We start from the raw sequence: 26,288 nt of genomic DNA, 5'->3' as shown, positions 1-26,288 counted from the left end.
AATTTATTTATAGGTCCCTTCTTCAAATGAAACTGTGAGGAAGAAGTGGAGTTGAAGTGGGTAGTGTATGTAGAGCACTACTGGCTCAGCTCCTTGTTTCATTTTTCTAAGAGTGCAGAATAACTAGAGCCTAGAGCACATTATAAAGACTACTTGTCCAGAAAAAAAAATGGTGAATTGTGTAGCCTCAGGTGGTTCTTTACAGATGTATCCACCTGAGCTGAATTTTTTTTTGGTCCTATTTCAAATATATTATTTTAAATTGTCACCAGTTTTTAAAACCCCTTTGTTTAGTAGTTGTCCTTTTTTAGTAGCCATGTCCTTATTCTCAGACATGGGCTTTTCCCTTTACTTCACCAGTAAGCTGACTGTACTTTCTATAAAAGCAAAAGCAATACAAAAGCCCAGTTTATCTACATGTGTCAAAGAAAGACATGATCCTTGTTTAATGCTGGTGTCTCCTTAGGCCTCCAGAGCGCATTTCCTTCCTCCTTTGGGGCGGTACCCATTGTTTTCCTGGGGCCAGGGTTTCCTCCCCTCTTCTGATCATGTCCTAGCCTGGAGATGAAGCCCTTTACCTCTCCTGCAGCCTCTTTTTACCCAGTGCCTGCTGGTCCCACCTCTTTGGCTAAGTTAAGCTTGAAAAAATTTACATTTGCTCTATTTTACTTCCCATTATTTTCATTTAAAAATTTATGTATGTAAAACTAGGTCGAAATAAAATAGTAAGCATCTTTTTACCACTGACTTTAAGAAAGAATATTACATATAATTGAAAACCCTTATGTGTCCTTCTTTGAATTTGTACCCTTCCCTCTTCTTCAAAGCAACCATTTACTTAAACTGAATGATTATTATTCCAGTGTCTCATTTTACTGACTACTGTTTTTCTGTAGATCTCTAAACAGTGTGTACAACTTGAGTGCAGTAGGGGATTGCGAAGTGTGCCCAGTGTTGATCTTTTCGGCCTTTAGAAGAGTAGACCTTATGATCAGCCATAGAAACGGCTACCATTTTTACCATGAAAGAGTTGGGAGGTACGAGTATACTGTATCTGTTTTAAAGCTTTTAGCAATAGTAGCATAGCGTACATGTTCTCTACTCTTATTGTAGTCGATCTCATGTTTGTTAGATTCATCCATGTTAACACAGGTGGGCTTTTTTCCGTTTGTGTTTCACTGTTGTGTAGTATTCCAGTATTTGAGTATATCACAGTTTATTCATATTTCAGTTAATGGTTGTTTATTTAGGTAGCATATACTTTCTTGCTTCCAAATAATATTAAAGATTCTTGTGTATGTCTTTTTGCATATTAATATTTTACTAGAGAAATATGCCTTCCATTAAAATTGCTCAATTATAGGGCAGCTTTAGCTTTATCAGTATTTAACAAATTGTTTTCCAAAATGGTTATACCAGTTTATACTTACCAGCAGTTTCAGAAGTTATCTTCATTTCTATCCAGCTCCAGAGATGAGTAGTAGTTATGTTTGCACAAGATGAATAATCCTTCAGAACTATACACTTGCAAATGCTGAGGGTGATCAGTTTTATCTTACGTATGTCTTACCACAATTACCAAAAAAGGTCTTGCTAGATTGGGCATGAAATTATTAATGCTTTCTGAAAAATTTTCTTTTTAAGAGACTAAACATGAAAAAAAAAAAACATTAAAAAAATACAGAATTTCAAAACAAGGTGATAGGAAATCAACAATGGTTGTTACATTGCATATTGTTACCTTCAAAGTAGTTGTTCAGATTACCAGATATAAGCATGCAATATTGGTCAGAAAAATTAAGAACAAAATTAAGCATTAACTATTCCTTTCAGTAAACCAAGAGAAATTAGTAGTACAGTTATCTTAGCTATCTTGCATACATCTATTTTTTCCCTATCCTTCTTTCTTTTCTCCTTTCCCTCATCCCATTTGTTCTTTCCTTTTGAGCAATTTCTTTTCCTTTCACAGTATCTACTGTACTTTACGGATTTTGTTTACTCTTTCAGTTTCTTACACTAGGGAGACAATGTGCTTTTTTATCAGTTTTTTTCCTAAGTATTAAGAAGGTGGTTTTTTTCATATGCTAAATATTTATGGCTTTTCTCCCCTCAGAATACTTCATGTTTTCATCTTTTGCACTTTTTTCCTATTGAATTGTTTGGGTTTTTTGGTTATCAGTTCTTGGAAGTTCTGTATTCTGCATAAAAGCCTTTCATTGATTATATGTATTGCTTACATTTTCTTTCAGTTTATAGCTGTCTTTCCATTTTTAAAAATCTTTCATTTTTCCAATAGAAACTTTTTAATCTGATAGAACTTTTTTTTTCTTTTTAAGATGTGCTTTTTGTGTCTTAAAAAATCTTCTCTAAGGTAAGGTCTTAAAGATATTTGCCTGTTTTATTTTCTAGAGGCTTTAAAGTTTTACTTTTCACACTTTGGTTTATATTCCTCCTTCCTGGGTATTTTCTGTTTGGTATGTAAGTATTGTGCTTTCCCACATTGCTAATTAGTTTTCTCAGCCTCGTTCCTTGCATATTCCTTTCTCCCCCTGGGTCTGCAGCATCACCATGTGCTGTGTACATAAAGCTCACATAGATGCCTGAGTCCGTTTCTGGCTTTCTCTGCTGTCCTGCTGACTGGTTGTTCCTCACCATACCAGTGTTTACACCCAGAGCTTTGGAATAACATTGTCTGGTTGAGCAAAGCCCCACCTTGATTCTTCTCCAAAATTGTCTTAGTTATTTTTGGTTTTGTTCCCCTCTCTGAAGGTTTAGAAATCATTTGTCAAACTTTTTTTTTTTGGTTTTTCTCTGGTACCGGGAACCGAACTCACGACCTTGCACTTGCCAGGCAGGCGCTTTGCCAGTGAGCTAAATCCCCAGCCCCCCATTTGTCAAACTCTGCAGTGGGATTTTGATTGGAAATATAGATATAACTTATTGTCTAATTTTAGTTTATTCCAGAAACTGTGTAGATACTGAAGCTTCAGAGTGTCCAGGTCTATAGCTTATTATCTTAAGAGGGAGAATTAACCAATCTTCCAAAACCTCAAATAATTTCCCTCTAGTTACAAAATCTTACACATATATAAGAACCCCCAAATTTTTTTGTATAACAGAAAGCACTTAAAACACCTGTTACTTAGTTATTTACACTTACTGAACTCCAGTTGGCATGTTTCTGGACAGAGTGCAGTGCTAACCATATAGTATCAGGTATTTTTTCTATACTGCTCTAAACAAGTACCATAATGTAGATAAACAATGAGAAAATATGTTTAAGATACATGACAAATACCTCTTAGCTGGTAACCAAGGCCATTTAAAAACTGATAATGTAGTGATCGAAGAATTGCCCATGTGAAATTTGGTAATGAGAAGTAGGAGAGGGGCTGCAATGACATTATTCAGCAGGGTCAAGGTGTTTACTGGGGCCATCTAGCAGATGGACTCACTGGCAGGTCCAAAGAAGAGCTGGACAGTTTTCTCCACTTCTGAAATCCTGGAAGTAGATGGCTGTGAAACACTAAAACCTTAGATCAAGCAATGAGATGAAAAGAATCTTACGAGAAGTGTCCTTTATGTTCCCTTTGTTTACAGTCATACAGTGTGAAGGTAAGATACAATCGTGCCTGAAAGGTAGCTGAGATACAGCAACTGAGCATGGTGGACGGTCTTGCTCAGATCTGTAAGAACCTTGGAGATTCACTCACACAAGTTCCTGATGGGGATTGTTTGAATAGTTATTCCCAAGTTTAAAAAAAGTACAAGTTGTAAAAAACGCTCTTTGTGTTTTTTTTTTTTTTTGTAACAAATACTCAGAAAAACTTGAAGTTTTTCTATATATCCAGTGAGAAACATTGGATATATAGATTAACTTGGAGAGAGTTGACTCTTCATAATATTTGGCCTTCTCTCCATGACCATGATGTTATTTCTTTGCTTATGTAGATAGTCTGTAATTTTAGTTACAAAGATATAAGGTATGCTCAAAATATACAGTGAATATTTAACTTAAAAATGTTTTATTACAGGCTGGGCATTGTGGTGCACACCTGTAATCCCAGCACTTAGGAAGCTGAGGCAGGAGAATCATTGTGAGTTTGAGACCAGCTTAGGCTACAAAGTGAGCTCAAGGCCAGCCTGAACTGCATAGTGAGACCCTGTCTCAAAAAGACCAAAAAAAAAAAAAAATTATTATAGTAAAAGACACATTGCCATTAACTGCCTTCGGAATATTCCCCTTTGAACCCACTTCTCCCACTTTGTGAAGCAATTCTGGAAGTCTTCTTTTGTGAGAGTCTTTACAGGGTAAAAGATGGTGAGTGCTGCAACCCAGTGCCATCCAGTGGACAGTCAGGCTTGTAAAAATATTATGGCGCTCTGTGGTTGCTAGAGGCTGTTAAACAGTGCAGCACTCAGTGCGTAGAGTGGGCCAGAGCAGTCAGGTGACTTATGTAAGGGAGCTGTGTTTCCTCAGCAGCTGCCATAGCCTAGTCACTGGTACATAGGGTTCTTCCTGAAATACCCAGTGCTTTCACAATGGATCTTTGTGTTTGGCATAATAGTATTGTGATTCTTCCTCTTTTGGGGCAGGAGAGACAGCCTAAAACATGTAGTGAAAGCTGTGAGCCCTCTTCTCAGAAAGCTTAAGTCATTTCTCAAGGAAACATTCAGACAGATATCCATGAGTACTTGTCAGAACAGTGTGAGAGTGTGTAGTGATCCCTGAGGGATCTCGCTGAAATGTAGATTCTGGGTCCTAGGTCCAGGTTGGGGCTGGGGAGTCTGCGTCTCTTAGTAATCTCCCACAGTCAAGGGCTCTCATAGGGTAGATGAGAAGTGACAGGAGTGAATGTGTGGACTTCTAAACATCTTGTTTGTCTTCAGACACAGTGTTTCAGGTGGCCTCCAGTTAGGTAGCTACTGAATCAGGGAGACCCTTAATCAATCAATAAATGTAGAAATTAACATTTTTGTCCTCAGAAGGGTGGAGATTGTAGTAAGAGTTAAAGATACAAACTGCCTCACAACTTGTGTGTTGTTAAGTGCTGCTGATTGGAAATGGTTGTTTTATTTAGTTAAAAGTTCCACCTATGCTTGTCCTGTTTTTTCTATGTAAAATTCAGAGACACTCTCATGTCTGAAAAACAAGAATGAAAGAGAAGGAAAGGCACAACTTGTTCAAACTTTTTTGTGGCCTGAGCCACTTACGGTGTTTAGATTCTGATGCTTTCAGAGCTGGTGGAGTTATGTAGGGATCTTTTCTCCTAGAGCTAGTTATGCCAGACTACTGTGTTTCTGGGAGATGATTTTTCCATCTTTCTATTGTTCTCAAATTATTAGCAGTCTTATTTTCCCTTCTAATATGGCAGTGGCTTGGGCACTAATTTTATTAGAATTTTAAGTAAATAAACAGGATCAGGGATGTCTAGGATGCTTGACAGTTGTGTGTCAGATTGATTAAGTGACTCTGTGTAAGGTTATTGGCAAAACTTTCAAAAAAGACACTTTAAGACTTCTTGCACTAGTTGGGCAGTGGCACATGCCTGTCATACTATCACTTGGGAGGCTGAGGCAGGAGGAGCACTGTGAGTTCAAGGCCAGCCTAGGCTATATAGCGAGATCCTGTCCTAGGCTACATAGCGAGATCCTCTCTCTCTCTCTCTCTCTCTCTCTCTCTGTCTCTCTCTCTCTCTCTCTCTCTCTCACACACACACACACACACACACACACACACAGAATTCTTGCCCTAGAGACAAACCAAAGAGGTACAGGACTCGTCTCTTACAAAAATCATGAAGATTTGTATTTTTTTACTATCCATCCCACCTTGTGGTAGTGGGGATTGAATTCAGGGTCTTTGCCTTGAGTTATATCCCAAAGCTCTTTTATTTTTAATTTTGAAATGGTCTTGCTAAGTTCTTCAGACTTGAGCTTGGAATCCTCCTGCCTCCACCTCCCAGAATGCTGGGATTATAGGCACCTAGCTAGATTTAATTTTTTAAAAAAAGGCCTACTAATTTTCTTCAGAGATTAGATTATTTCAGAAGAAGTGCTTTCTGAATGTCCATCAAGAAATCAAATAATAACACATTTGGCAAAGGCTGCAAGGGAAAAAGGAGCCCTTCTACATTGTTGGTGAGAAATTCTGTTTGACCCAGCCGTTCCCCTTCTAGATATCTTCCCCAAAGAGCTAAAGACATCACATTACTGTGGTCCATGGCCTATGTTCATAGCAGCATAATTCACAGTAGCTAAATCTTGAAAGTGGCCTGTATGTCTATCAAAAGATGAATGAATAAAGAAAATGTAGTCTTTACACACAGTGGAGTACTACTGTGCCATGTAGAAGGATAAACTTGAGTCATTTGTAGGAAAATGGATGTACCTTGAGACTATAACGTTAAGAGAAATAAATCAGACCTATGCACTTGTCACATTATTTATATGAGAAACACAAAGTATAAATAAATTAAAGAACCAAATAAAAGATAAGTAATAGGAAACTGGGAGATACATCTTTTGCATATGGAAAAGGGATCAAGAAATGGAGGGATGGGGAGAGGAAGGGACTTAGAAAAGATTAAGATGAGTTATGTGTATGTATTTTTACAGGGATTAATAGCAATATTTCTTGTACTGTTACAAAATTAATAATACAAACATTCAGCATATTTTCCCATCACACTTCATATAAAACTTCATACACTTCATACAAAACAGTGTTCCTGTTTTCTGTAGTCTCTCTTAGATGTTACACAGATACAGTTATGTCTTCTGAGAATAATGAAATCTTGTTTCATCTTTTTAATTTTTTTTCCTTCTGTTAGCTGTGGCACCCTAGATACTGTTCAACGGAATTGGTGACAATAAACATCTTTGTGTGTTTTTTCAAGGAAATTCTTGTACCATTTCACCATAGATGTGATGATGCTTGCTGTTTTTGATAATACTTTTTACCATATTACAGAATGATTACCAGTGGCCAAGAGTCCAGACTCTCTAGCTGGGAGGCCTGGATCCTGCCCTTAACAATATCACTTGCTTGTTCTTGGACTTTGGATGACACTTTTAACCTTGCTGTACCCATTTTACCAGCTGTACAGTGATTGTAATAATTGTTGCTATTTTATACAGTAGTCATAGACATTAAGTGAGTTAATAGATTTAAGACAGGATTAAATGAGTCAATATATAAAAGACACGTAAAACTTGGGCTGGCATGTTATAAATGCTGTGTTTACTATTTTTACAGTTACTGTGACAAGTTTTTGTCTGGTAAAAGTTTGTTTTTTGTTTTGAAATTGTGACAAGGCATTGAATTATTTCTTTAACTGATGTTTGACAGTTTTTGGATTTTGCTAGCACATTAGTATTTGTCAAGTCCAAGAGTTTCAGGTTTATGCTATGATGAGAATTTAATTAGTATGGCTTTTAAAAAGTTGGCATATTTGGTGGTAATTCCCTTTTATATGTGTTTCTCAATTGCTTTCTGTGTTGTTGATGATGTTGACCTTATCTCCTAACTACCTAAACATATAAGCATATTGTAATCATTGAAGAATCTGTTATCTGATGCCAGGGCAGTGTGTTCATACACTTAACTTTTAGTAGGTATAAATGGATTACTTTGTCTATATTTTAGTTTTTTACCAACAGACCAGCTGTTCATTTATAATTACCAGACCAGTAAACAGTTTGGGGTAGAATTTATCAAGACATTAAATTTTGTTTCTGAGTTCTCTTTTGAAAACTCACAAGTGTTGAAAAGTCTGTGAGAAAAATTTTTCTAAAGTTATTTGTATACAGCTGGGACTGGATTTATGGGCTGCCCTCTAACTTGCTAAAAAGCTGAAGATTGACAACCGCTTTCATACTGCATTATCTAGCTTGGCTTTTAACTCTGAGAGAACTGTGTTCACAAATTGATGCTCTGTTCCTTTGGGGTTGGTATAGAAGCATTAAATTGTACTAAAATATTCATATGTGAGTGCATTTAGCTGAAAGCAATTGATGTTCTGTTCCCAAGAGGACAGAGAGAAATGCTGTATGGACCCACAGTCCAGAAAACACCCTAAGCATGCTTCTTAAAGGTAATTACATGGCCTGGATGATCAAAGCCCTTACAAGGAGGGCTACAAGAACAAAGGAGACGTGGTAGAGTTTGTCAGCTATGGTTTGGATGTGTAAGTTTTGTAGTTGTGCATTTAATTACCAAAAATTAGAAGTTCTAATTATCTTTTGGTTTGTTTTCTAAGCTAATTTTTATTAGACTTATTTCATTAAACATTTATTCCAGAGAACTAGCTTCAGTAAAGTTATTTCTTACCATTTTTATATAAAATTAGAATTTAAGTTTCAGAGACTCTATTGAATTCTTTTTTATATATATACCATAACTGCTTAAAAGCATGCTACAGATATGAAAAATTGACATATCTGGTAGGTAGTTAGTCTTAACAGCTGGCATGAAAATCAATAAGGGTAGACAGCAAATCTTTGTTGTAGCTATCTTGGTATGGTAACTCGAAAGGAATTAAACTACTCTGAATTTCTGTTCTGAGAAACCAACATTGTGTAGTTTCTGTTCTCCCATATAAAAATTATTTTCTCATTCATAGTTTCAGGTATGATAAACATGCATAAGACAGTGTACTAGGTGGAAATGTTTATTCAATAGATAATTGGTTATTTACCATATGTAATTCAATACTTTCATTTACTTCAGGGCCAAAGGCAGACATACTAAGATGTACAAAAAGAACTTATTAATCACTTAGTTTAACTGTATATTAGTATGAAACACATTCATCTTAAAGGAAGTTTGGGGAATGATTTTGGGGGCTGGGAGGAATGTACCGCATTTCCTCAGAGTGAGATTGCTTTAGAGCACCTCTAGTTAGGCTGGAGGCATAGTAAATTTATTATTTATTTAAACGCACTACCTTTTCCACAGTATTAGCTCCCCTCCCATTCTTCACAACTTTAGAAGGTATTTAAAGGAGACTGTGTAAATTGGGCTGAACTTCACAACTCAGGCTGCTTCAAAAAACTTATATTTTAGAACAATTTTAGATTTACAGAAAAATTGTGAAAATGATGCATAGAATTTCCACAAATACTATACTTAGTTTCTTCTGTTTGTACTATTGTACGTTAACTACTTTTTATAGTTACCAAAAACACAGGTTTGTAGAGTTCAGTTTTTTAAATGGAAAATTGTGTGGTTTCTGTCAAGGTGATAACTTTCTGATGACTTTATTGTGGGACACTGTAACATAAAATGTGCTGTTTTAACCACTTTACAGTGTTGTACAACTATTACCACTGTGTCCACAATTTTTCATCACCCAAAATAGAAACTTCGTGTCGGTTAGATAACTCATTACCTCAGCCCATGTTAATTGCTAATCTATTTTCTGTCTCTGTGAATTTGCTCATTGTAGAGATATCATATGAATGGAATCATACAATATTTGTCCTTTTGTGATTGGCTTATTTTATTTAGCTTATTTTTTTACTTTATCCATGTTATACAAGTACTAGAACTTTGTTTCTTTTTATGGCTGAATAATATTTCAGCAATTCTTAAACATTCTGTTTATCCATTCATCTGCTTTTTTTTTTGGTTTTTTTGAGAGAGGATTTCATTTTGCAGTTCAGGCTGGCCTCGAACTCACAGTGATCCTCCTGCCTCAGTCTCCCAACTGCTGGGATTACAGGCGTGTGCCACCAAGCCTGGCTTTCATTCATCTGTTGATGAATACTTCGGTTTTATTTTCCTCTCTTGGCCATCATGAATTATGCTGCTGTGAATATTCTTATACCCATGTTTGTCTGAGCCTCTGTTGTCAGTTTTCTAGGGTGTATAGCCAGGAGTGGGAATTGCTGTGTCATTAGTCATTCTGTGCAGACCTTTTTGAGGAAGCATCAAGTTTGTTGCTTTATAACTCTTACAAAGTTCTTGCCATAGAAGTGATCTTGTTCATGTTAGATTAAATGTGAAGAAAGACTATGTAAGCAGTGGCACAGTTATTAGTAATTCTGGGAAAGAGGCAGCTTGGTAAGTGGAAAGAAAAATACTTACAAGTCAGAATACTTGAGTCTAGGGCCAGTTCTGTTTCCTATGGCCTAAAGTTTTTCATTGATAAAATGGATTACATACAGAGCAGCAAAAGTTCCATACAGTCCAAAATTCTTAAGCATGTATAATTTAGCATATTTTGACTTGGATCAGTTAAGAAACTCACTGATAAAAGTTTTGATAGTCAAAACAAACTTTGTATTTGACTTGCTAAAATGCAGAGCTTTGTAATAGACTTGATTATGTATCCAAGTATTTTGATGTTATATATCTACTTATTTCAGTGTCCATGAACTGTCTAAGTTTGGCCCAGCATATTCAATGCTGTATTTGACTTTCCATCATTTCAGGTGTACATGAAGTGTATTTCTTCATAATGGAAAAATCTATGAGTTAGTGTACAAGCTAATTAGGTAAATGGAAAGCATTTAATTAAAAAGTATAATTAAATATTAAATTTTTATTTATTTATTTTTATAGTACTAAAGACTGAGCCCAGGGCCTTTGTACTGAGCCTTGTTCATTTTTTTAAAATTTTGTGACAGAGTCTTGCTAAGTTACCCAGGCTAGGCTTGAACTTAGAATCTTCCTGCCTCAGCCTCTCAGAATGGTGAGATCAGCCTCCCAGAATGCTGGGATTACAGGTATGTGCCACTACCCTGGGCTTAAAATTATACTTTAATGTGAACATATTCTCTTGAGAAAACTTTTAAAGCCTGTGTAATTGAAATCTCCAATTAGAAAATAGTACTAAAAGGTCAGGGGTTGAAAGCATACTAACAGTACTAAAAAGTCACTTTTTCTGGTTTACATTTAAACTTTTGAATTGTGTATCACAGCATAGTTAATATTTATGGTTTTAGAAAAGTTAAGTTTGTATTTGAACAACTGGGTTGCTGAAATCTTAGACATAGTATGAGGTACATAGTGGACCACATAATAGTGGTATAAATCCCCATCTGATTTGACTGTATTATAACTAGGCTACTTGTGAAAAAGACATTGATTGATCCCCTGTATCTCTAAGGAGAAAAGTACCTCTGGGGAGAAAGGTGGGCTGCTAAAAAGAATAGGGAGGGATATTTGTCTGCAGCTAATCTTAGGGTTTCAGAGCATCTTTGAGCATAAAGCCTCTGCTAGCTACATGTTATCTCTGACAAGTAAGTACCACATCCAACTCCTGAGCTGTGGTATCCACTCATGTGAAAAGCCTTCAGAGGCTCAGTGATGACTGTGGCCTTTTCTCCCAAGTAAATCTTCTGACTTTGCTTCTAGATGCTTTCCTTTAACAGTTCTTTTGGAACCAGATACTGACTTCACTGAAAGCCAGGTTAGAATCTTTAACCAGAAAATGTTAGCTAGTTTTCAACACAGGTTTCATAAATTCAAACAAACAAGCATCGTGAACAACAGAAACGGTGATTTCTGAATCCTCCCTGTGCGTGTCTCCTCCGTGACTCTGCACACCAAGTGTCTGACGCAGGGTGGAGGAGGCAGGGTGTTATGACCAACACAGAAGCCTCTAGTGGAAGAGTACTATAAAGCTAAAGTGCATGGTTATCACCAGGGTGTATGATAAGAAGCGCAGAGATAATGTACCAGCATGAAGTATTTCTAGCAGCATAGGGTAAATGCCAGTGTTAGTTAAAATTGACATTACTTTTTAAATACAGAAACGTTAGCTCTTCATCTGAGCACATCTTATTTTAGGGTTTTTTCCTCTGAAATAAATATATTTGCTGGGATTTTAGTAGCCTGGCGCTTTGGTTACAACACACTACCAATTCTGTAACCAAACTGAGTTGTCTGGGGTATAGTAGAAGAGTACTAAGTTAAAAGCACAGCCTAAGAAGTCAGCCTTCTCCAAGGTAGAGAATGGTGGTTTCCAGAAGCCGTGGAAATGGGGTGATGCTGGTCAAAGGGTACACAGTTTCATTTGTGCAAGATGCAAAAGTCAGGGGGATCTAATGTATGTAATGCTGACTGTAGTTGGTCATACTGAATTGATTGCTCAAAATTTGCTAAGAGAGCACTCCTTGTGCAGTAAGACAGTATCTGTCTTTAGTGTCCTTAGCACCCCGACCCAAAATGACTGTGAGGTGTGTCGGTCAGCGAGCTGGATTGTGGAAGTCAATTCACAGTGTGCACATGTATTAATTGTCACACTGTACACCTTTCATATATGTACCTTTATTTTTCCAGTATGCCTCAATAAAACTGGGGCATGAAAGTCTGCCTTTCTCTAGGTATGTATGATCTTAGACAGCTCAGCAAGCCTGCCTGAGCCTGTGCTTTCTGTTCTGTGAAATGGGAATAATTTCCACGCTGTAGAGTTGTCCTGGTTATGTCAGATCATGCATTGAAAGGGCACTGTCGTTGCTGGCACAGTTACACATTCATGGACAGCACGTGGGATTGTGGCGAAAGTAGCTGTCTTGACTCCTGCTGAAACAGGAGCCAGGCTCAGTACAAGGGAGAATTGGACATACTCTCTGCTTTAAACCAAGAATGTGAGTTAAAATCTTCCATTCAGTAAAATGCAGTTTAGCCAGACTCCTGCTTGTGTTTCATAACACGGGCAGAGTGCTGTTTGAGAAAAGAGCCACAGATAGTTGTGCTCTGCGTTTTGGGGCCTCTTCCAAAAAGAAGAGTCTTAAACACATCTTGGCAAACAGAGGAAATAGTTTGGCCTTTTAAATGAGCAGCAGGATGAAATACAGCAATATTAATGCACAGGAGGCTCGCAGTAATTAGAAAATATAGTTCAGTTAATCTTCACAAAGAGGCATTCATTATTTGCAACGATAAATTCATTTAACTCCTAACCTGGCATTTGTCCTGTGTGTGTGCATTATGTCTTAGCTGATAGCTGCTTAAGGTTGTGCCTCCAGCCTGTTGAGGAAGAAGACTGAGAAAGTATTTGCTGTTCTGTAGACCCTTGTGCTGTCTGAGGCAGCTTGAGCTGTCCTTTCAGAGCATGTAACATTGGATCTCTGAACTCTAATAAAAACTACTTATGGGATGTGGTTTTAAATTTTTTCTTTAAAGAAATATGTTTCTTCATGTTCCTTTTCTAATCCTAACTTTATCTAGAATGGGATACTTGGTAGAAAAAATTTTTTTAAACCTAATTTTTTTTTTTTTTTTTGAGAAGAAGCAATATTGGCTTCATTTTTCTGCTCTGTATGCTCCAGATCTAACACTGCACTCATAACCACATCTCATATAAACAAAAAAGTAAATGTTTAAATCTCTCCACTCTACATTGTTTAAAATAAAGCAGATCTGAAGTTACTGTGGGCAGAATACTGTTCTAACTCCAGAAAACAGTGAATTTCAACTGTGCATGTATTTTTTTTTTTTTTTAATGTGGCCAACTTGATATATCTCGGCACCTGCATCTGGGATATGTACCCTTGCCTGAAAATTACATAAGAGGTTTGTAAAGAAATTCATCTTGACTGCGTAGGCCAGCACCGTCTAGGAGCTTAGGCAGAAACTCTCTACCTTAGCTCACTGATTTTCTTTGGTTTCCTTTATATATTTAAGGTTATAGATACCTAAGTATTGTATCACTTTAGGTACATCTAGCATTGTAAGATTGTGCCTTTTTTGGTGTTTTAGTCCAGGTATTTTTAAATTTCCTTTTTAATTTTTTGACTCAGATACATTTCATTGATGGCTGTTACGGCTTGTTTCTAGACATCCCCCCAAAACCTCATGTGGTCATGGGGCTTTTTCAGAGGTGGCTGGATCTAGAGTGTGTAATACTAGCATTGATTCATGGTGCAGTGCTAGGATTAAGGGTGGGTAGCTTGGATAAAATACATGGGACAGAACATGGCTTGCTTGCTTGCTTTTGCCACTTTCTACCGTGAGTTGTTTCTCCTCTGTGGTGCTCCTCTGCTGTGCCACCCTGCGTTGAAGCTGGCTAACTATGGACTGAAACCTCTACAAACTGTGAACCAAATAAACCTTTCCTCCTTAACCTTGGGTGTTGAGGATTTTGGCTCAGCAATGACAAAAAAGTAACTAAGACAGTGGTGAACCTTATAGAACTTCCAATGGTATCAAACAGCCCGCAGCAACTCACATGCTATAGGTTTGACACTACTACATTAGGTACTTACTTTGAGAATTTTGGGTTTTTGAGGGTAGATTTTTCTAGGTTCTTTTATAGGTGTAAAGAAAAAATACATAACTGCCTAAAAAACAAACTTTGGTGTTGAGAGTTGTTTCTCAGGGTGTAGACTTAAGTATTAAGCAGGCGTGCTTACCCGCCCCTCACTCCCACCCTACCTCCCTATGTCATGCTTTCCATCAGCTCTACGCTGTCTTCTCTAACTGTGTTCCTGTTAGATCCCTCGGCCTCTGATGCTTGTCCGCAGCTCCATCACGGTGCTGACATTCCTCTTGGACTCACTTAGTGAGTGTATACTGAGCTGGATGGAGATGGGCTTCTCTGGAGCCAGCACCTACTTTCTGTGTCTAGGTCCTGGTTGGGCCATTCTGTGATCAGTTAGGGTGAGTGCATCCCAGGGCATAACCATGGGGCCACGCCTGGCTTTGGCACTTGAAGTATGGGTAATCTAAATGGAGTTTAAATTCTTAAAATTAGTTTGCCTGTTTTATTTTACCTTGACATGACTACTAAAAATTTAAAATGGAACACATGCTTTACAAGTGCCTTCTGTTGGCTTCCCGGTGTTGACTGAAATGATACCTGTGGTGGGGGCAGCTCCCTGGAGCTCTGCGCTGCACCCCTCCCCCTTAGAAGCAGGCTCGTGATGACTGGCTAGAGTTCTGGAAAGATGTGAGGGCTCCCTTCCAGTCACCCTGACATTGCCCAGGCATGTGCTTTTGTCATCAAGTCAGAGTAGGAGGGAGGACAGGGGCAGGAGCAGGGGGCTCCTGCTGCTAGACAGGATGGAGACCTCGCCTAACCTTCTTCTTACTCCCCCGGCCTGTCAGGGAGCTGCAGGATGGGGCCAGACCTCGTCGCTTTCCTCACTATTGTTCTGTAGTGTGACCTTGGTTGGCCCATGCTGTTAAACTGTACGCTTCTTCAGGACAGGGAGCAGAGATTTAGTCACCTCCCACTGCCTGTAGGGTACAGCAACAATACCAGCCACAGTAGATGTTGGTGAGTTCAGCTCACCAGCACCACTGAACCGTTCCTGTTATGGCATGGTTAGAAAATTACAGGGGCGTCTGGCTTCCCAGCCCTTCTGATCCTTACAACTCTTGTACGAATCATGATGTATCTCCTACTTAAGACAAGTTCCTATACCGCCATCTGTTGGAAATAGTTGTAATAGAACTGCAGGTCAGTAGTGACTAAGACTGTTGCCTCCCTCCATAATTGTCAGTGTGCAACCTACTCAGCTGTACATGGTAGTCCCGAGGCAGAAACAGTGGGATGAGGAAATCAATATTTGAACCAGTGTTACCCATGAGAGAACAGATGCCGAGGGCTGAAGCCTCAACAGTAGCCCTGTAAGGTTGGAACTACTGTTATCACAGTTTTTCAGATGAGCCAGCAAGGGCAAGGAGAAGTTAAATAATTGGGTATCAGCTGGCAGAGCTGGAATCTGAACCTAAGAGGGAGGTTTTACAGCCTGGGTTCTTAACCATAACGGTGCGCTCCTCTGGCAGCCCCGCCAGGCCCTGTCAGCTGTGGCGGTGTCCGTCCTAGTCCAGGGTGGGACCGCAGAATTCTTGCACAAGCCCATGGCCATTCTGTCTCTTAGGTTTTGGCAGAGGGAAGGGATTCGCGCTCTTTTCCAGTGCTTGTTCGTGTGGGTGAGTGCCGTGCTGCTGGCCCTTCCCTCCTGGGGCTGCGCCAGCGGCCCCCACTCTGGCACCTGGACCCGTTCCGGTTCCTGTTCCGCCCCGCTGGATTCCAGCCTTTGCCAAAGCCGGAGGACCAGCTCCAGGACTGCCTCTCCTTTCTGCGCGTGTTCCTTCTTTAATCCCACTCTTTTTGAGTCCTTAATTGCTGTCCTACCCTCCAGCATCTTCTCTCAGCTCCTCTGGCAGTGATTTTACTGATTTGGAAAGAAAGTGCCTCCGGCAGGGGTTGCCTTGCTGTGTTTTGAAGCTGGTACCTCAGTGCTCCATAAATTAACATCTGCAGAGAGTTCTGTATGTACTAATTATTATTATTATTACTATTGAGATACAAAAATGCTTTCTAAATGTAGGCAGCATCCTGGGATATTAGTCTGTTTGCCAGTCGGTGCTTTTAAAAGGAAGAAGAAAGTCTCTCTTCCTGCCTGAGAGAAGCATCAGGCCTCATCTGGGCAGCCCCAATCCATGGGCTCCTCCTGGTTCTTGTTTTGCTGCTTTATTTTTATTTAGAGACCCATGTTTATGAGGCAGTAAAATAGAGTCCTCTTGGGTCACGTGGACCCATCAGGCTACTTACACAGTTGGAAAGGTAGTAATGGCCTGGAGCACCTGCCCTTGGTTGGCTCTGACCCAGAATCTGTCATTTCTTTGATGCAGTGATAGTTTTGGGGAGAGTAGCAAGTTTAAAGTACACTTATTTATGTGGTGTTTGTATTTACTGTCAGAGTGAGTCTATACTTTTATTAGCATTTCATGATGCAAATGGAGCTTTTAAGACCTGTGAATTTTCATGTGCACTCGTCAGGAAGCCTCACTTAGAGACTACTGATCTTTTCCAGTGCTTGCTTACTAACCACCTAGAGTGGTTAGTGGTATGGTTTCTGTGTATCTAAGTAACTTGCTTTAACAGTCTCTGTATTCAAATGTGTTGGCCTGCTTTTCCTGAGGGTGAGCTTCAGTTAGTACATATACAGTACTACCTTGGTTCATGAATACTTTCATTTGCAGAAAATCTGAGTAGAAGCAGTTGGCAAAATTTTGCTTCTGTTTGAGAACTGTGCATTGGTTGATGAACAGAAACTCAGCCAGTTTCCCCAGAATCCTGGAGTGAATGAAGTTCGTGAACAGAGGTACCACTGTACATGTGTTTTGATTTAGTGACTGTTTACAGATGAAACACTAGTCAGAATAAATTGAAGTGACCTTACTGTTGTCAACTGAAGTTATCTGTAACTTTAAATAGAAAATAGTGGTGCATAGGCAAAGAAAAGAAGCTTGTTTGTCACTCATGAATGTCCACATGTGAGAAGATAGTCTGAGGTCAGGGCCTCACGGTCTGTCCAGGCGCGAGTGGTCCTCATGGATGCAATGGATGCGTTTGAGGTCATGCATTAGCTTTGTATCTTCACCTCTACATCATGTTTCTATAGAGACCTTCCCACCCTCAGACCTGGTCTCTAAACCAAAGTGCTCTGTCTTAGTTACTTTTCTCTTGTTGCTGAGACAAAATACCCAGTGCCCAAAATTAAGGAAGGGAAGGTTTATTTAGCTCACAGTTTGTGGAGGTTTTAGTCCATACTCAGCTGGCTCCAAGGCAGAGTGGCACATGGCAGAGGGCAATAATTCATGGCAGCAGAAGACAGCAAAAGTGACAAGAGCAAAAGGTGGCAGGGGAGGGAAGTAAGCCTCTTTTCCTCCCTTATATTGTATGCAGACTGTCTGCACACACGCACACCATCTCAGTGCCCTCCTCTTGCAGAGGCTCAGGATGAATACCAAAAAACATCCTTGAGCAAGAAGGGAATGTCCTTTTCACGCCAGGATGTAGAACTGCTGAGTCACTTAGCCAAGGCTCTAGACTCAAGTTGACACAATGTGTCAACCATTAGCTATCTTGAGGCTGTTGGGGATAACTGTAGAATAAGCAGAATCAGAAAACAGCTCATTTTTATGATTAACTGACTTTGGAGACCAGACTATTTCCTTTTTCCTGTAAAAGAGGTGTCCTGCTTTGGAAGCAGTTGGATGCTTTATGCTCTCAGAGAGAAAGCCAGGGATGTCCCACCAGTTTGCTGGGCAGAGTGGCTGGGTTCAGGCTCCCAAGGATCCTGTCTTTACATCCTTAGCTCTGGCTACTTTTCAGGGCATCCCAAGGAGCTTTTGAAAAAATACCCAATGCTGGTGCTGTTCTTCCTCTGCTGACAGTTCGGGAAACTGAGGCCACATGAGGGAAACTGACTTGTATATGGCCGCATACACTTAGGTGCTGTGGAAACTCCTAGCATGAGGAGGCCGTGACATTATCCCAGGATCCTGGTTGAAGTGCTCACTACTTTGGGGTGAGCTGTTGTTAAATTAGACCCCAAGCAGTACTGAGATAGGTAGGACCCTGCCCCTGCCATTGGCTTTGAAGAATCTGCCGTCTAAGGAAGGCAGTGTGACCCAGCCATTTCTCATGTGAAGAAGCCTTTGCTATCAGTTGTCACAGAAGCACAGCACCCATCTGCTGCACGCCAGATGCACCTCCTGCCCAAGCCAGGACACGTCGGTTGGGTCATGTGTGGGAAAGGTTTGCAGGTGAGGCTCTAATTACACCTGCTCAACAGAATGCAGCAGGGAAGCTCTTTTAATTACGTACTTGTTAAGTCAGTTTTCCATGATGGTAGTGTGTTTTAATTTTCAAACATAGGTACTCTGAAATTTTTAGATTAGGAGACAGGACAGTAGTCAATCATCATTCCCTTCTAATTAGCAGGGGCAGGAAAAGGTACAGATGTCACCAGCAGCATTCACCAGAAACTGTAGTAGGGGCCTTTTGTTAGGTGCTGGGCATTCTCAGCCCCTGCTTTTGAGAAGAATGTGTGTGAGTGTGTGTGTGTGTGTGTGTGTGTGTGTGTGTGTGTATGTGTGTGAGAGAAACCTCTTGATACTGATTTGCTGACTTGTATTTCTAGGCTTTCTAAATACAAAGTTTAATAAATGTATCCTGTTTACCATTTTCACAGATACCCTTTTGTGAGAAGGCAAACAACACAGTCAAAATCTATTTTAGTGTGTTCAAGTATATGTGTTATGTCTGAATATAACGTGTGTGTATTGTGAACAGGTAGAGTTGTGACGTGATATCCAAGCACATGCCACAGGTGAAGAGTGCTGTGGCACAGATCATTGTGACACTAATTATGAGACTGAAACCATTGCCGTAAAATGCTTAGCTCAGGTTTGGTACATAGTAAATGCTCAGTAACCCTCATTATCTACCTGCCAATTCTTATACCACCATTACTGTAGGAATTCATTGAAGAATGAGATCTGGCTTCAGACGATTAGGAAAGAAGGAAAGCATAATTTAAGCAATGTGTATCGTACCTGTCTTACTCAGCATATCCTCTGCCTAGGATTTAAACTGCTAAGGGCAAACACTTAGGAAAGTATTATATAGTATAAATATATATTAATGTGGTCTCTTGTTTCAGGAACTTTATATTGCTGTTGGGATCTCTGGAGCCATCCAGCATTTAGCTGGGATGAAGGATAGCAAGGTAATTGTGCATAGCGTCACGATGCTAAGAGGGAAGGTTTTCACACGTTTAAATCTAGGCTTTGCTGTATGATTCCCTGTAGTTATAGTCTATGTAGTTGCACCTTTCACATTCACATAGATCTGGAACTAAAAGGAACCGAAGCCGCTGCTCGTTCCTGCAGATGTCAGTGGGAGGCCGTGCTGTTTAGGGGGATGCCTGACCTCAAGGCCCAGCCCTCAGCTCACGGCGTGAGTCATCCTTCCTGCCCGTCAGTTTGCCTGCCAAACGCAAGTGTTGGGTGATGGTCCAACACTTCAGTTCAGTGCTCCTTCAGCTCTGATTACCCAAGGGTCGAAAGTGTGAGGCTTAAACAGCTTGATGAAGTGCTGACCATCTGACTGTCTGATGAAGCTCTGGTCCTCAATTCTGTCTTCACTGTGGGCCCTCATAGCCCTCCCCTCAACCTTTTCTGGGTTGTTACCAAAGTATGACTGACACATCTGTGTTAGCACACCACGCCATCTTAATACCTGAGTGATTGTCATAAGTGCACCATGTGGACAAAGTACTTGATTTTAACTCAGCCTGTGGACTACGTCTATAGTCTTGTGTAATGACTCCATGGAACATATAATTCAGAATGTGACACAGTAACTCATGCATAACAATGTACAGTTTGAATTATGAACTTATCTTTCATGAAGTCAGAGATGCCTCTGACACTCCTGCATTTATCTATTCAGATGGAAGCATGATATAAAACATAATAAAACTTTTAACAGGCTTAACTTCTTGAAGAAATGCATGCACCACCTCTTTGTAACTTCTAAATGAACTGGTGCAAAACTAGTCAGATTTCACAGTTGAACGGCAGGCTCCTTTACTGAGCTCTGAAAACAGCATTGCCAATGGGGAAAATGTGGTTTATGCATTAAAAAAAAAAAAAACCTTCCAACACCAGCAGCCTTAAAATACATTTTCAGCTAGACCAGCTCAGACACATCTAGAATTCTGCTTCCTTTAAGTACAAGATTCTACATGTCGGGAAGGTCCTGGTGAAAATTCTTTACCCAGGCCAACAGGACTACCCTGTGAGAGAGACAGACTTGATAGTATGTAGGGGATCGCTGAGGTCAGGAGTCCAGTGTTGGTGGACAATCCATGAAAATAAACTTCAACCAGGACTTTTGTCTCTCTAGTCAACAAACTTTTATTAAGTACAGTCCTTACTTAAGGACTGCCAGGGTTGGTAGCCCCTATTGTCTCTTGTGGGAGACAATTTCCACTTATAATTTTGGTTGAGTTCTAAAATGGGATATTAGAATGGCTTGAATGTGGCAGTGGCATTGCCTAGAAGCTGCAGTTTTAATTAGCGTCGTGATAGCATTGAAGAATGCAAGGTTTGATTGTTTATCAAATGAATGAGTATAATGAAGGCACTGTTTGAACTATGTACATAATGATATGGGTGATAACAATCTGCATTTCAAAGCTCTGTTAGGAAGAGTTTGAATTCACAAGGAGCTTTTGAGAGCTCTGGAGTACAAGCAGGACTCCATCATGGTTATTTACAGTTGGTAATTCAGGAGTATAATTTTAGTAATCCACAAAACTATTACACATTTTTTCCCTAAATACTACTGTGATTCCTTGTCCATAGTTATGTGCTGTCTTTTAAAATTAACTTTTATGTCGTGGGATAAAGCTTTCAGATGAGTAAACTGTCAGGTGTTTGACTAGGTCGCCTAGAGAAACTCATTAACCATCATGGATTCAGTGCAGCTCTGCGTGTAGCTGTGAAAGCAGGCTGCACATTCCCGGAAGAGAAGCACCTCAGTGACAACACCCGTAGCTTAGGGTGTTTGTCCTTAGGATGTTGAACGTGAACCTCATCTTGGAGACTCTTCCTATTCTGGAGTGGTTGTTCCTGGACCCATACTGTGTTCCAGACTCAGATGTTCTGGCATAAATCTCTCATAGGTCGTATAGCCTGTACTTTAGGTCAGACTACATCAAAGTACCTTATATTCTAACACCAGAGGTTTTCTCAAGGTATATCAACAGGTGGAAACTTTACTTCTGGAGATTCTAATGATCATAATTCACTGTCAAAAATAATACTACATTTGAATCAAAACAATTCTAATTTAATGGTGCTAGAAGCACCTATGGGGAATGCCAAACTGTGTTTCTTACTCTGTTAATAAGGTGGCATAACCTTTGACAGGTAAGACTACTGTTCTAAGAGGTAAGAGAAAGGTTTGCTAGTTTTTTAAGGAGATATAGTAATTTGCTTGTTTTGTTGCATATATTTGCTGCGTACACCAGGACTAAAGAAAAACAGAATAATTCTCCTTTAACAACGGGCTGACAAGACAGCATTTATATTCCTAGAACGTACCCAGGGCAGTAGCTTTACAATAATTAGTGGGGTAGAGCAGGTGGAAGACAGAATGGTTTAAAAGGCTATGATTTGTTACTTTTTAATCTAAAATCTAACATTTTTTCATGAGTCAAGAGATAACTTTTAAAAAATTTTACTTTTAACTTCTTATACTGAGATGGACTAGTGGTGAGTGATAGATAGTTTTACTATGTCCCAAACTAGAAACTTCCAATAAATTCATCATATTGGCATGGAAGCATCCAATTAATCTTATTTGTTAGACATGTTAATAAGAGAGGTTAAAATTGAGCCGTCACTCTGTGTAGTGTTTTCTTGATAAAAGCCATACTCTTTTTATTTCACAGACGATTGTGGCTATTAACAAAGACCCAGAAGCCCCAATTTTCCAGGTGGCAGATTATGGAATAGTTGCAGATTTATTTAAGGTAAGCCAGCCTTGAGAGACTTGCTGTTACCTAGATTGTCATCCAAAGACCTCTTGGAGCTATTATGTGTCCCTGTGTGTACTGTTAACATACCACACAGCTTTGTCTGACTGACTTAGGTTGCCCTACTGTGTGGTGTTAACATATAGCAATATAAACTTCCTTTGGAAAGGAGTCCAGATTGTCTAAACTATCAGCCTGGCTCTGGCATCTCATGTGACGTGAGTACTATAAGCTGGACTCCTCCTTGGCAGAGCCTTGAGGAAGTACTGTGAAGCCTCCTCACTCAGGCTCAGGCTGTCGAGCTCTTCAGGGAAGAATGGAGCTTGGGGCCAGAGTATTGGGTTCAGCAAAAATACTCTGCTGTGCTTGGACACTGAAGGCCTGCACTGGGGGACAAGTTAGGGCAGTGGTGGCGAACTTATGGTACATGTGCCACAGCGGGCACACAGAGCCCTCTTTGTTGGCACTTGAGCCAAATTGCCTCAGCAACTGAGCATTAGATATTCAGGTTTAATTACAGTGCTGGCACTTTGCAATAAATCAGTAGGTTTTAGGTGCAGTTTGGGCACTCGCTTTCTGAAACGTTCACCATCACTGGGTTAGGAAAGCACTTAGTTCGCAATCTTCTACCCTGCCCCCACCTTCACACTTGTCACCCATGAAGAAAATCACCTGAGTCCTCTTGACTCATTAGCTGTAAGTGACAAACACCTCAGAAGCTCCTCGCCCATCATGGCCTGGTGTGTGCCTGGACGTGCCTGCAGAGATGGCTCATGTGGGAATTGACTGCGAGTTGCCTCTGCCCTAGAGAAGTGGATTTGCTGAGTGAGGACCTCTGACAGAACCACGTTGAGTGGTGGCCTCCAGCATGGCCTTGAAGGATTCAGGGAGGGCCCTTCAGCTCCTCAGTGATTCCAGTAAGGCTCAGGTGTCCTGGATCTCGTCTTGGGAAAAGTATGGCCCTTTTCCAGTGACCGGCCCTGTGAAATGTGGGTTCCGTTAGGTCTGCTACACCTGTTGCCTGGTGTGTAAGAGCAAGCAGTATTAGCAGTCATTGGTCCACTAGGTGACCCCAGTGGGAAAGGGAGCTGGTATGGAAAAGAGATTCTCTATATCGCAGCACAACAATAACTTTGTTCAAAAAGCAAGAATTTATTTCTTCTTGTAGGTATAAATAGAGGGGTATTCTTATTTAAAAGTAAAATTAGGCTAGGTATGGTGACACCTATGATCCCAGGACCCTGAGAGGCTGAGGATCACAAGTTCAAGCTCAATCTGGGCAACTTAGTGGAATTCTGTCTCAAAATTTTAAAATGGGTTGAAAAGGAGTGAGGCTGTAACTCAGTGTGAAGGCCCTGGTTTCAACCCCCAGTACTGAAAAAAAAGGTGAAATTAAACATCACCCCCCCCCACTGTATTCTGTCTTGATATATTTGCAGATAGGCATCTACTATAGTTACCTTTTGGATATTCTAATAAAACTTACATTGTGCTCACTTCAGTAGCACATATTCTAATAAACTTAGGTAATTTTGTTTGTTTTGAAGTATGTATTTCTCTCTGCCTGTATACTCTGTTTTACAACTCACATGAGAGGCTTACAAGATAAATCAATGAAAGTTAAACGTTAGAAATTTTCAGTGTCCTCTGGTGGATGGTGTCTGCCTTTGCGGGAGCATCTTTGTAGCAGCCAGTGATGGTCTGATGCCTCGCATGCTGCCTCCTGCACTGAAGGCAGCGTGCCTGTGTGTGTACTCCGTTACCTCCGCAAGAGAATCCCAGGATTGCAGCAAAGTAGAAAGGGACTTAAAAAAATCCAGACAGCTGATTCCCATCCCGAGGTTCTCGAACTAGTTGTGTTTTAAGAAGCCTACATTTGACTACAGAGAGACTGCTTGGACTGCGGCCTCCTCATTTTTAAATATTTATGCCTAGAATCCTTTTCCTACATTGATCTTCTGAATTTTCCTAACGCATACTGGTCTTTATTTCTCAAAACTCCCGAGTTTGGAGCATTTAATGCTCTTCTCATCTTCCTACGTTCCATAGTAGAAGATGAGCATATTTTTGGTTGGGTGGCTCATAGGCCTGTGTCTCTTCTTCCAGACTAGGAGCAGGCTTCTCTGTAGGTCAGAATCAGACCCGAACCTGCTTAGGCCCATAGTGACAGAAACCATCTCTGCCTCCCTTAGTACTTCCACGAGGAGGCACTAAGTGAATTGAGCTCACCAAGTAGGAGCTGCTTGTGGAGCATCCAGAAGAGAATAGAAACAAAAATCAGGTCTTTCGTACAGCTGGGCCACCAGACCATGCACCTGAGCAGCGTTTGTCTTCTCTGTGCAGAGGCTTTGGTCGCTTCTTCCACAACTCCAAGGTTGAGCTAATAAGCAGGATAAAACAGTGGGATGAGAAAGTCCCCTCAGCCCTCCTGTGGGAGCGTGACAGGAAGGAGTTCTGGAACCTCCCGGGAAAGAAGCTGGGCTCCAGCCTACTTTTTGTGGCATGCCCAGGTCTGGCATGGCTGGGTGAGCATGCTATGCGTGTGACCGGCATGAGCTCATGGTCCCTCCACTGAGGAAAGCAGGGGACATGGTGCCAGCACTTAATGCCACCCCTGAGCAAATGCCTGTGGCTCCCTGGTAAACATGGGCCTTTTAATAGGCTGGAGACAAAGTGACATTCGGAAGAAACAACATGTCGACAATTTCCTTAATAAATTTTGTACGAGCACATTATTTCCACCTAATGGAAATGTAGCTCTGTTAAATAATTGAGAAGCTGTATTCATCAGTGCCTCGTTCAGCTGGGATCCTGGTGCACGAGGGCAGTCGGCAGCCCTGCAAAGCTGGGAAACTGATACTGTACACAGGTGGCTGGGTCTGGAGGCCCGTGTGTCATTCCCCTGCAGTCCCCACCATGGTCCGGGAAGTCACAAAGCAGCCCCTGTACTGCCTGCTAAGACGAACCCTCAGGTTAATAATTGATCCTTTTTAGAGCAGGAGTGGACTCAGTTTCCCTTGCTGTGGTTTCTTGCTTGAGTGTTCACAGCTGCCACACTTGGCCTGTGTTGATTTTAACGATGAGTGGTGATACCGAATGTTTGGTTCACTTTTGTGTGCTGAACGACGGTAGTGTGTTGTGAACATGCCCAGGGTCTTCGTGGAACATAGGGTGAGTGAACAGTGTGAGAACTGGTGCCAGAGGCGGTAGGCAGGGCCTGGCTGGCAGAGGGCTTTGGAGGGAACTCTGCAGGGAGGCAGGAGTACAGGGTGTGGGAAAGGTCCTGAGGAGAGCACGACGGCGCAAAAGATGGCTTCTCTCAGCCAGGCCAGAAACGGCCCGCTTCAGCAGTGTCTTTAGCAGAAGCGCCCCAGCCAGGAGTGCCCGTGTTCAGGTGCTCCTGTCTCCCGTGGGTGAGGTGGGAGGGGACACCTGGGCTCCACAGTGATTGTCGTATTCGCCTCACGTGCTCACCAGGCACTGCCCCTGACCATGGGAAGGTCAACTCCTCACTTACCTGTTGGTGGTGGTTTTTTTGTAGGTAGTTCCTGAAATGACCGAGCTGTTGAAGAAGAAGTGAATCGTGATTGTGCCGTAAGAAGAAAATCTGTGTGAAAGTATTCAGTTGAAATCAGAAATTTACAATTTGAGGAAAAAAACCTAACAGCAGCCAGAATACTTTGCAATGGGACTATGACTATGTTTCTTTTTAATTATTTGTGGTCACAAACAGTTTTTTGGAGATTTTCTAATTCTGTAATAAGATCTCTAATAAAGCCTTGCCACAACTTTAACGCTGTCTCTGCTATCAGAAATATGCTTAGTTTCTTAGAGGCACATGAGGGACGGGCGTAAAGCGTTTCTTACTTTTCTTCACCTGCCCTGTTTGTGGAAGGTGTGTTTTAGGCCAGATTGTAAACACGAGTTTCCCATGAGTCTAATCAGCCTCGTTGATTGGTGACAGGTGAGGGGATTGGATGGGCAAGCTCAGA

At 40.7% G+C, this 26,288-nt stretch overlaps 1 protein-coding gene across 1 annotated transcript in view; it reads left to right on the top strand.

Moving 5' to 3' along the window:
* Positions 1–26,090, top strand: part of Etfa (electron-transfer-flavoprotein, alpha polypeptide) — a 59,066-nt gene extending 32,976 nt beyond the window's left edge. The window contains exons 10-12 of the mRNA XM_005393471.2: positions 19,414–19,479; positions 22,213–22,293; positions 25,838–26,090. Of these exons, the coding sequence (XP_005393528.1) occupies positions 19,414–19,479; positions 22,213–22,293; positions 25,838–25,876 (186 nt within the window). The 3' untranslated portion in view covers positions 25,877–26,090. The remainder of the gene's footprint in view (positions 1–19,413; positions 19,480–22,212; positions 22,294–25,837) is intronic.
* The last annotated feature ends 198 nt before the right edge of the window (positions 26,091–26,288 follow it).

The sequence above is a fragment of the Chinchilla lanigera genome, unplaced genomic scaffold (genome assembly GCF_000276665.1).
Source record: "Chinchilla lanigera isolate Chin_1 unplaced genomic scaffold, ChiLan1.0 scaffold00049, whole genome shotgun sequence".
Classification (NCBI taxonomy): domain Eukaryota; kingdom Metazoa; phylum Chordata; class Mammalia; order Rodentia; family Chinchillidae; genus Chinchilla; species Chinchilla lanigera.
This window is presented reverse-complemented; position numbering and strand designations above follow the sequence as displayed.